General features: G+C 34.7%; 1 protein-coding gene across 1 annotated transcript; it reads right to left on the bottom strand.

Annotated features, from left to right (window-relative positions):
• Window positions 1-3,152: 3,152 nt before the first annotated feature.
• On the bottom strand, window positions 3,153-8,734 carry LOC18041495 (protein IQ-DOMAIN 32). Its single transcript, XM_006435073.2, has 6 exons — window positions 8,515-8,734; window positions 7,031-7,459; window positions 6,735-6,941; window positions 5,813-5,890; window positions 4,049-5,699; window positions 3,153-3,557 (listed from the first exon to the last, which is right to left on the bottom strand). Exons 1-6 carry the CDS (start codon window positions 8,593-8,595, stop codon window positions 3,538-3,540), a joined length of 2,466 nt encoding a protein of 821 aa, XP_006435136.1. The 5' UTR covers window positions 8,596-8,734; the 3' UTR covers window positions 3,153-3,537.
• Between the last annotated feature and the right edge of the window lie 3,421 nt (window positions 8,735-12,155).

Raw genomic sequence — 12,155 nt, 5'->3', positions numbered from 1 at the left:
ACTCTGCCACGTCTCCACTTCATGGGCCTACGTAGGCTTATGGAAGTTATTAAATATTTGTATTTGAGAAGTGATAATATGTTAAATTTATTTAAAATAATGTGTCGTTTGTTGGGTGATTAATAATTTTTTTTATAAAAATTAAATAAATAAATTATATTACCGTATTAATAAACTTATAAAATATTATATAAATAATTTTAAAAAATTAATATATTTAACATTACTCTTATTATTATTTTAATTTTTCTTCTTTTTTATTTTCGCTCTCTCTCTCTCTCTCTCTTATGAATCATCCCATATACATATTCCTCAAAGCTAAAACCATCAATAACAAAGTTTATTTTTAAATTCAACTTCTTTTTCTTTTTAAAATCCAATTAACAAATAGTTTAATGAATAAAAAAATAACAAAACACAACTCTTATTCAACAAGTAAATCAACGGCGCACATGATCTTAAAAAGTTGGATTTTTTCATTTCTTTTTCAAGTTTCTCTATAATGTTGTATGTGTTCTACAGCATTGAGAGTATAAATTTTATGAAGTCTTAGATTTAAGTATTTTTATTTTAATCATTCATTTAATATAATAGATAAATAATTAATTAATTATTAAAAGATAACAGATAACTTTCAGGTTGTTAGTAAATATTAGTTTTTTTTTAAATTAATATTAATTTTAAATCATATTTAAAGTGCTGCATTATTTTATATCATACACGGTACTTAAGAAAATGATATTGTATGAAGTTGTTAAAAATTAAACGTTGCATTTATAAAGTGCCAGTGTGCTACAATTTTAATGTAAAAGATAATAAAAAAAATGTAATGACACTTTTTTAGTAGTTAATTATAGCTTTTTAGTTTTTACAGACCGTTCATCGTCAACGCCGACGGCATGATCACTCATGATTACAGCGATTAGCCGATTACCGCAGCTACACCCGATCCAAATGACCACGAAAGTGCTCTCTTTCAAAAGATGTCCCCGTCAACCAATTAAACAACAGTTGGGTCCGCGTATTCCTGCCCCGTCAAGCACTTGATTCTTCCGCCAAGACCAAGCTTCCCCTCATAGTTTATACTTTATATCCACGGTGGAGCCCTCATTCTCTTAAGCGCAGCCACAAAAATCTACGATGATTTATGCGCAGATATTGCAGCCTGACTCCCCACTGTGATTGTCTTGTCCCAGTATATTATAGGCTTGTCCTCGAGCACCGCCTGCCAGCGGCCTATAATGATGCCTGGAATTCTTGCAGTAGATCAGAACCACTCATGGACACTGGCTACGGCAATACGCTGACTTCTCGTATTGTTTCATAATAGGCGATAGCGGATAGTAATTATATTTGAAATTTATATCCAATATATTCAAATTCACAAGGGTTGATTATCAAATCAACTAGAAAAACAATTGCATATCAGTGATGCTCGACAAGAAATCAAATTTGAAGTAAAAGAATTTGAAATATTATATTATATTTTATCATATCTCTTTTTATTTTTATTTTAAATTTAAAACCACATATTTTAACCGATTTGTTAACCGCCTATATTATTTTTAAAATAATTAGAATTTTTTATTTTAAAAAAAATATAAGTCATTGATTAAATCTAAAGGCACATATATTTTACATTATTGATGTTGAAAAAAAAATTACAATTTCATACAGGGACCCTTCTTTATTTAATACAAATTAAATAATCAAATAAGTTGGATAATTACAAATTAAAAATATTGGAAGGATCCAAAATAAAAAATTGAAAATATGACGATGAGTATTTATTTATTTATTTATTTGCATTATTTTTTTTCCTGGTTAAAGAAACTGAGAGTCTAGAGACACAGGGCTAACTTTATAAAACCGTACAGCCATAAGTTACTATGTTTTACAAATAAAAAAAAATATGGTGATAGATTTGGTGGTGATGAAGATGGTTTGATGATGATTCCTGAAAAGGGAAATTTGTGTAGATGAGAAGGAAGATAAAAAGGTAAAAAAGATTAATATTTATTTTTAATTTTGAACAATGGTAATTTTGGGAAATAGCTTAAATCAATTGAGATGTGAGATTAGCGATATAAATCAAGGGGTTCAAATATTAGCAATCTCGAAACAATTTCACTGCAACTTGTTGATGGGCTGCCCTGATGATGCTTAATAGGTTTTGCAACCCTCTACAAATCACTTAATCTTTTTTCTTTATTTACCACATGCAAATTATTTCAAAATTATATATGTCCTTTAAAATATCTTTGGTGACAAATTTTCTAGACTTTGACTTCCCTGAGACTCGGTTCTCTTTATTGTGCACGCATTGAATGAAAAAAATATTTATTAATTGAGATTGAAAAAGTTGATTTATAAATTAAGAAAATATTAAGTGATGTTATCATTTTACTGGATCAGGCTACAGTGCAACTGTGGTACCGTGCCACAATTGCATCCAGCCGTTAGATGCACTTGAATTAATAGGGTCCACTGACATCCAACGGTTGGGTGCAACTGTGGCACGGTACCACTCTACAGTTGCACCACAAGTTTTCCCCATTTTGCTACATAATTTTTCTGACATTTCACTTTATTATCAAAATTTTTTTAAAACTGCTTTTTTCATCTAATGATTATGATTTTATTTTTTTCATCTTAATCTTTTTTTTAATTAATTAAAACATTATCTTTTGTATATAATTAATATTCTACACATTTTAGTTCAAAAGATTAAATTGTATTTATACAGTTTAAGAGTAAAATAGACTTTTACCCTAATTTCCGTTAAAATTTCTATTATTTTCAATAATTTAGTAATAAAATAATAAAAGTTCAAATATAAGTGTCTAAAAATTTAGGTGATAAAATAATATATCCAGAAAAATTAAGTAGTAAAATGATAATATCCTAAAAATGAAGTAGAGTTATCGTCATTGCGTTATGAATCTTGATTGTCAGTTTGCAAGTCATGTATGATATAGCTTTTCTATTCGTCGCTAATAAATCCACAGCCGTTACACTTGTGGTATGGGTATCTTCTAACTTCTAAACCAGCATATGATGTGTGACAGCGCATCTTCTATGAACAATAAGGTACCATTACTGAACTCAACTCCTGGCTCAAACAAAGCTCATGGAAGCATGCAGCCAATGCATAAAAGAAACTAATCAATTTATTACAAAATAAGTGGCAAAAGGCCAGAGGAAGCTTGCTAATGTGTCAAACTTTCAGACCAACATCCCAAAACATTTGTTACAAGCCCCATATAATAATCACACGACACTCTTGAACAAACAGACAAGCATATTCCCAGCTGCCGAAAGTTCGAAAAATATACTAAAAATTATTGAGTTGGCTAATAGTAATATACATCAAAACCTTACTCCAGCTCTCTGCATATATCAACTATAAGTACCATCAAAGTTTCGAAGAACTGAGGTTTAAAAATATGGACAGTGACGTCAAGTAGACCAACCGTCCCCAAGTCTGTATTTGGACAGGTTACTACCACGACAGACCAAGAACAATTTGTTATCCGCTCACCTCTGCCATTTTTTCTCTGAAGCAAAACAGCGAAGTACCAAAATCATTAATGTCAAAGAATCCTCATTCAGCTTTTATTTCTTTTTCATTAAAAAATAATCTCGAGGACAAAATCACCCCGCCCTATCAAAAGCCTTGCCTATTATGTCATGTCATTCGAAAATTCCATAATTCTTGAGCTCTTCCATGTGTCAAGGTGTTACAAGACATGCAGATGCAAAATAAAGATAATTCACCGGCATCACACTCATATGTTCAATAAAATCCAGTATGTAAAGTTATAGATTTTGTCATTCAGCTATAAGCTAATTATGAATACCATCAATAAAGAGCTCCCTTGATATAAATAATGCAACTTAACAGTGTTTATCTTCCTTTTTATCTATGTGTGATAGAGGGGGAGGATGGGCAGGAAGTGAAGGATTTCTGGGCAAAATGTGATAGTCAGATGTAAATCTATCAGCTAGACCACCATTTCAAAAGAACACAAGGAAGTTCAGAAAATACCATGAAGAGTACCATTTCCTTTAGCACCCTGCTGTGCTTGAGACAGAGACCGTTGAATACGCGGAGAACCATGCCTTCCATTTGCAACAGGTAAAGAATGCCGTTTCTTTATGTAGGTGTCTCTGTCTTGCACATCTGGACTTGACCTCGGTGAGTTATTTGCTTGGATCTTAGCTCTTGCAGATTCTGTGGCTTGCATGAAATGTGGTAGAGAACTGCTACTACTATTATCTCCTGGTTCTTGATCAATGTTATCAGTTCTTGATGAACCAAAGGAACTGCGTCTCTTGCCGTTTTTCTGATCTTTTGGCAATTGTTCTGTACTACTTCTTGCACCAGAGTTTTGACTTGGATTTGATGGAGAACCCTTACTTGCAGAGAGGGGCTTGCGCTTTCGGTAAGATCCACTCTTATCGGATCTGTTGTTTTTAGCTTTCACTGAGACCTGACTTGAAGGTGTTCCTTGGGATTCTGGAACGGTTATGTGGCTTCTAGGAGAAGCTTCTGGTGATGACCTGTATGATCTATACATTTGATGTCCAGTTTGTAAGTCTGGTTCTTTATGGAAATCAGGAGCACTATTATCTGGCTTCTGCTGTGCTGCGGCATCTATAACTACAAGTGAATTAACAGATTCATTACGAACATCATCAACCTTCTCAGGCTGACCGACGATAGAGTGGGAGGCATCACAAGTTGGGATGGTAGATGCATCACTAGCTTTAACATCCGGGTTATTTAAGCTTTTAGGGTCACAAATTTCATTCTCGGAAACTTTAGCTGAATGTTCATGCTCTGTGTTTCCAGCTTCATATCTATCAGGTGAATCAAGAGTGGAAGAAATAGAAAGTTCAGTGCCACATTCAGAGCCACCATATTGGATCCTTGAAACTGAGTTTTCTCCAATGCTGAGATTCTTTGTCCTGGTTAAAGAATCGGCCCCAGACGAAATATTGTTGGCATTTGAATCCACAGAAACATCCTGGTGCTGCGAACTGATTGATTTGCCAGAATTGGCTGATGAACTAAGCTCCTCAAATTTTGAATGGGCCACAACGAATGCCGGATTACTTGCCTTTCTTGATCCAAATACAAACTTCTTCCCCTCAGTCTCAAGATCTTCAGAGGCAAACCTTTTCATGGAACGTTTTGGTAGTTCACTTTCCATTTCAGGCTTATTGGAAAGAGACTTCAGCTCCTGCTGAGAAGGTGCATCAGATTGCACGATTTGACTTTGATGAGAATCTGTCTCGATTGAGATCTTGTTCACATCAGATGTACCATTGTTCTCTGGCTCAGACAGCTCCAAATCATCTCCCACTGAAGTTGGCTGGCTCTGCTGAAAGTTAAATTTGTCTGCATCATGAGTAATGAGATTTTCTTCAATTTTGGACAGTACATCAGTTTCCCTTATTCTTGACTTTGAATCTGCTGAATCACATAAAACTTCAGAAGGGATCTTAGTTTCCACTGGAGAGGCAAAATTTTCATTCTTCCCATTTTCCGAATGCTCTATCTTTGACCCTGGTTCCAGAGTCTGTTTTGCAGATGAAACAGACATCCACCTTTCCAACCAGTTCCAAGCAGAATCTTGTTTTGCAGGATCACACTTAATGTGGATAGGCTTGTTCTTCGGTGTTGACTCCATTAGCTTTAATTTGGTGGATGAGGGAAGTATCAGCTCGGCTTGGATAAATGTAAAGAAAGATCCAAAGCCTACAATAAAGCTATAAAAATACAGAATAAGACAGTAACTTTGCATACCTGACGAGCAAACCTGTTGCTAAGCAGATTCTGAATAGAAGTGCGAGTTGCATTTGGTTTAGTTACTAAGTTTCCCTTCTGAAACAAGAAAGAATGATTAAGAAAAGTTGTTTTGAGGGTGAAGAAACAATAACTGCGGTCTACAAACTGCGTAAAAAGATTCTTTCATCAAAAAGCTTAGAAGATAATGTTCACTATCTGTTAAAAAAATAAATAAAGAACCATATACAAGTCAAGAAACAACAGGGAATTTGCATTAGAATCCAAAGCTTATTATAATCGTAGCACAAACAACAAAACTCTAACAACTTATGAAAATTTCAAGCTTAAGAAAAGGAAATGTCACCAACATACTGACAGCAAACAGATAACATCTGAGTGTCAAACAATTTAAAACACAGATGTAAGGCATGATGATTTGGCATTGCATATTTGCTTATCTTTCATCCTCAATCACAAAACACTACGACAAAGGCGAATTGAAGTGCAAGGAGGAAGGTGATTACAACATGCACAGGGAACAAAGGCAATTCCATTTCAAAAACTACCTAACTGATTAAGTTCGATAAATTATAGCAAAATCTTGCCCTCTATTATTTATCCTTCCATGGTGTTTGCCATGTAATGATATTCACATGGGTGTTCAAAGAAATTAATACAACACAAATTTTCAAAAGAGTTTGCGCTACTTTAAAAATAATTGCTTAGAATTACTTTTTTCTCTTATGATTGAGATAATTATTTCAATTGGTTTGCTTATTATAAGAATTTGGGATGAATTTTTCAGACCACAAGCTAACTACTAACAGGAGGGGGGTTGCTTGGGATTGACCCAGCATACAACCTGATTGCCAAACAAATGTCAACTAGAAAAATACAAGAAACATATTAACATATGCTTAATCGAGTACAGTTGCATTACCGAGGTTACAGAATTGCAGGTATCCTTCTCTGCCTTCCAATCTGGCTCCTTTACAAGACGAGCATAGCGAGCACGAACAAGAGTTTGCATCTTAACAATGGCTTGAACACAACGTAGGGTTCCCACAGCGTGCCTCCGAACCATGTGTCCTCGTACAGCAGCTTGCAACTTAACCACATTCTTAAGCTTTAAGAGTTCTCTTTGAGCCTAAAAAAAAAAAGGAATTTCTTAAGAAAGGAAAGGTTAAAGATAATATTAACCAGTAAATTCAAACTTACATATTCAAGAAAACATACCAAGATCCCTCTGACAGCTGCCTGGATGACAACAACAACAGACTCATCTAGGGGGGAATCATCTGCATCTGTCTCAATAATGGTCTCAGATGTTTTCGGTTCCACAGGAGTTGGCAACTGGGGTTTCTCATCAATGCACTGTATGGTGGGGATTTTCTCTGGAACATTGGAGATATTGGGTGGTTGAAAATTAACATTAGTCAACTCCAGACTCTCCTTCTTTGCAGATGAAGGAGTTTGGAAGCTAACATCAGTGGACTCCAGACTCTGCTTTACAGATGAAGGGGTTTGGAAGTTAACATCAGCTGTCTCCAGATTTTCTTTCTTTACAGATGAAGCAGTTTCTGTTACCACACTGTTGCTTAGCACTCGATGCCGGGCAGATTTCTTCCGGAAACTCCACCCACGTTTGTCATTTGAGCTCTTGCTCTACAAAGATATTCAAATACTAATTAACCCTAAAAGAGAAACAAATGAAACTGGAGAACAATCATCTTCTCCCACCCTCCAACCGAGACAAATATAACAAAAATGTATAACAAATGAATAAAGACTATTATTCACCCCAAACTTTTACCCAGGTTTCAAAAGGAGAATGACTTTGCAACGTCAGACGAGCACGAGCTAATTTGCACATAAAGATAAGGGCATTTTACCATTGGAAAAAATCTTTCAACTACAGTGTAATTTAGATCTGAAATGTATCAAACTTGTCAAAAGATAAAGCACATAAACAAATCTTCCACATAATTGCATTGCCTCAATGTGCAATTTATATCTGATAAATGATGAGATCGCAATATGGTGTAACTAATTGTAAATGCCAGTCCTGACCTCCAAAATGTACTTCAATCTCCACAAATCAGGCTGCTCTTAAAATAGTCTTAAAATAGCCTGAGCAAAACCCAAATCTTATCAGCTAAATGGGACATGGATGCAACATTTTGCATGGAGATCCTAGAGCTATATTACGGAAGCATGAGGAAGCTTCTGAAAGACCAAAAAGATAAATAAATTTTGATCCTGAAATAGATTTAATCATCAAACATTCCAGAGAACACCACAAAATGCGCACCGCACTGAAGAATTATCAGATTATAATTGTTCAGTAAATAGAAAACGCAAACAGCCGCAAGTTGCATATACACATCTTTTATGAATTCATAACGCACATCAACATTATATCGCTAATGCCTTGTTTAGCCGCCATTAAATCTAATCAACATAAAACCACTGAAGAATCACCGTGACGTTGTTTCTGGAAGCAATAAAATCAACACTCAGCTGTGGACTTCAAATTGACCACAGATCTTGGGATTAACAAGTTTTAAATGGATAACAACTGAAAGTGGCATTAACTAAACATAACCCGTCAAATGCAAATCGAGACGACAAGGTTGTAGGACAAAAAGTAAAACAGAAAAAGAAAAGTCAAATAGCAATGCGAGTAATCAAAAACAGGAATCTTAAAACCAATCAGATACCTCGGAGACATCAAGATCATCGTTGCCAGCTGAGTCGCTACCGCAGGTGATAATTTTGAAACAAGAATTTGATCTTCCCATTTTGTTTGGTTAGTTTGTTCTCCTTATCTGGTCCTCCTCGCGCACACACCTCACTCCGTCTCGCGGAGACAAGACACTCTACAGCCTATATTGTTGTGTTGTAATTTGGAAACTGTTACAAAAGCGACCGCGGACCTCAAACCATCCTTAAATGAATTTTAACTTTAGTGTTGGAGTCCGCCACTTAAAATAAAAATCCGTTGCCTCCTTTGCCCTGTCCGTTGAGACAGGCCAAGAAAAGCTGTCAGATCGCTACTTTTTTTTTCTTTTTTTTTTTGGCTTTTCATTTTGTAAATATCGTATCCCGCCCGCCCGCTCGTCACGAGACTCGCGAGAAGTTGTATTTTTCGTACTCGGGTGAATTCTGCCGTTTTATCCATTGTACATAATCTTTTGCTAGACAACAAATTAGATTTCGTATTGCAAAGCTATTGTTAATTGACTTAATTCTATCCTTCCTTTCTAATCTTGACATGTTTGTGTATTAATTTAAAACGGTGGAGTTTCAAGAGCGGAGGACCCTTTTTTTTTTAAGTCTATTATATAGAGATGTTAGTAACATTAAATCAGACATTATAATTAATATTTACAATCATATTATATAATTGGGACTACTGTCATACATTGACACATTGAAACACTTACCTAAATATTTTAAATCCTCTTTATTATTCGAGAAGTGTCTACTCGACTCACATTCCCTAAATATTTTAAACCTTCTTTAATATTCGAGAAGTGTCTACTCGACTCACATTTCATAAGGGAGAGACTGTCGCCACTCAATTATCAACATAAAGGAGTACTGAAATTAACGCTCATAAAACTCTTATCGAGACTCGAACTCTTACACTCAACATTGTAAGTGTAAGATTTCTCTCATTAAACCAAAGACCCATTAATTTCAAGAGTAGAGGACTAAAATATAAAAAATGGCTCATTAATGATTTAAATGAGTTAAAGTAATATTTTTTCGTTTAATGATAAAAAGTGAATTAAAAAAAAAGATAAAGAGTATAAGCCTAAACTTTCATGATTAACAAGTAATTGATCTTTAATTCATAACATGTTCATGTTTTGATTATAGATTATATTACCGATTGATTGTTAGTGGGACGAGGGTGTCTTTTCTTTTTAAATAACACTTTAATTTTATTAAATCATAGAAGTTATCATGATACGAGTATCATAATTGAGAAATTGAAAAAGGTCAAAAACAAGATAAATGAATAAAAATAAATAGGAAAATGGAAAAGGGGAGAGTGGGGGACCCAAGCTGCGGCATTCATTTTCATTCATGTTGTGAGGGAGGGATGAGGGATAATAAAAATAAAAACGGCGTGTCGCAGGCGGAGGCAAACGGAGGCTGTCTGTCTGAAGGATCCCCCTTGTCAAATAATGTTTTTATATATTCACTTCAGTTGCTACGCCACTACGAATATGGTACCAAACCAAACCAGTTACCAACTATTTGACAGCTCTTTTGTCTTCACACATGACGTGGATTCTTGAACTCGTGACACGTACAATCATGTGGAGGCCACCTCACTGTTTATGGGATGATCAAGGCTTGCCATGTTTTCTCTGGCGGAGGTGGGGACGCCGTGAATCTATCAACGTGGGTCCCAGATTTACAATCATGATCTCCGAGTTCGAGCGTAGATACAACTGCTCAAAGTTTATTTAACCAACTCCTATCTTATGGATTAATTTAATTATTTGTCTTTCGCGTCAAAATCCAGCAATCAAACCATTTTAGTGGTCAAATCAGCAATATCTTATCCAAATACTAGACCATGGCTTACTTTTTTTTTTTTTTTTGTTTAAATGACATTACAATGTGTACTAATCACAATATTGTTAAATTTTGTTTAAATAACTTTATTATGGTGAACTCAAATGTTTCGCTTGTGCACATGAGTTCTTAAATTCTTACTCACGTAGGTACAAAAGAAATAATTTACAACCTAATTGATCATTAATTATCACTGTTTAAATGCCACCAATCATGTACAAGCCCATAATTTAAAATACACATGAATATGTCTTATTAGTTCAACTCTATTAATTATTAATTACTTTGTTGAGGAGGTTTTTAGTTAATTTCATTGGAATTTAAGGAAAGATTTTACATAATCTTTGTATGCGATAGTGAATTTTGAAATTGCTCTGACCCTTCTTCTACAGTATTCTAGACAATAATTTGTACGAATAAATGCCATTACCATGCATGGATTAATGGACTTATCTCTCTTTCTTTCCTTATTTCCAAAGAAGAGATCAATAAATATATCAAGTCGAGACATATGGTGAGGCCTATGAATGACACAGATTTGTAAGCACTCATGTTTGCTTCCGTTTTGGGTTTTCGAATTTAGCTTCTCATGCAACATTATGTTACGTCAACTGTATGATTATTTCATCCTTCCGATTTAATCCAATTAGCGATGAGACTAATTCACCAACCTTTATAAGATAGTAGTAATAATTTTTTAGTAGTAGAACAACGTTTTCATAGATTTCTAGCATGATTTGAGACTTGAGAGTCTGAATCATCATAGAAGCAAAAATAAATAAATCATCATGGGTTTTATTATTTTTACGCCTAGCTCCTTCCTAATCCGATAGGTGGGGTGAAGAGAAGAACAATTATTTTAGCAATTAAATGGGGCATTATTTAGGTACAACGGCCCTATGACTGTCTACCATTCGTCCCTCCTTAAAAAGTATTTTCGGTGGAGCCCTCTCACATGGGGAAGCATCAATAATGCGATCAAATGTTCTTTTCAACAAGTTTTTAATTACCATTTATTTGATTAGATAGCTGTTTTTGTATGTGCGTAAGGTCTAAGAAATAATAAAATGTTGGAATTGGTCTGTTTTGAGAAATCGGATCATAGTCGCAGTATTGTAGATGTTGGATTCATCAAATCCCATTTTCAGGCGCAGTCGCATTTTGTATATTTTTCGTGAGAGTGTCCATCTAATAGTTTAAATTTTCAGATAAAATCGTTCTTACCTATAAATGAGCTTGAAGTCTGGTACTGTACATAATGGAGTTCTTGTTGGATCCAAAAGATAATCTAGCTATACGGTTGAAGTTAAATACTGATCATGATCACATGTGCACTGCAATGCAATGAATAATGATGAGTAAATTCGTGTCGTGATCACCATCAATCGACACATATATATATATAGTCATATAGATAGATAGGGCATAGTTGTATTGTAGGATCGATCTCTTACCATTTGGACACAATACAATTAATATAATTATTACGACTGAATAATAGAAGATGGGGCATGTTACCTTTATTTGTCACGTCTAACAAACTTGTTGGGAGTAAAGTCACTAACACAATGAGAGCTGCTGACGCCACTTCCCAGCTTTCTACTTGACTTTTGAATCAAATACAAGTGAGATGGCCCCTACGCCTATCTTAACCACAAAGTCACAGTTTCTTCTTCACTATCACTGATCATTGATTTTGTGTGTGTGTGTGTGGACCAGTTTTATCATCATTCAATTCAGTATGGTAAAGTGACCTAGACTTTCAAAC

Source organism: Citrus clementina, unplaced genomic scaffold (genome assembly GCF_000493195.1).
Source record: "Citrus clementina cultivar Clemenules unplaced genomic scaffold, Citrus_clementina_v1.0 scaffold_5, whole genome shotgun sequence".
NCBI lineage: Eukaryota > Viridiplantae > Streptophyta > Magnoliopsida > Sapindales > Rutaceae > Citrus > Citrus x clementina.
This window is presented reverse-complemented; position numbering and strand designations above follow the sequence as displayed.

What these genes read in the sequence shown, in the direction of transcription:
- LOC18041495 (XM_006435073.2), bottom strand. Translation starts at nt 8,595, where the DNA reads ATGGGAAGATCAAATTCTTGTTTCAAAATTATCACCTGCGGTAGCGAC. An exon ending in CAGCTGTCAGAGGGATCTTG is followed by an intron (nt 6,942 to 7,030) that starts GTATGTTTTCTT and finishes TTTTTTTTTTAG; the next exon opens with GCTCAAAGAGAACTCTTAAA. An exon ending in AGGAAATGGTACTCTTCATG is followed by an intron (nt 3,558 to 4,048) that starts GTATTTTCTGAA and finishes GTTTTGCTTCAG; the next exon opens with AGAAAAAATGGCAGAGGTGA.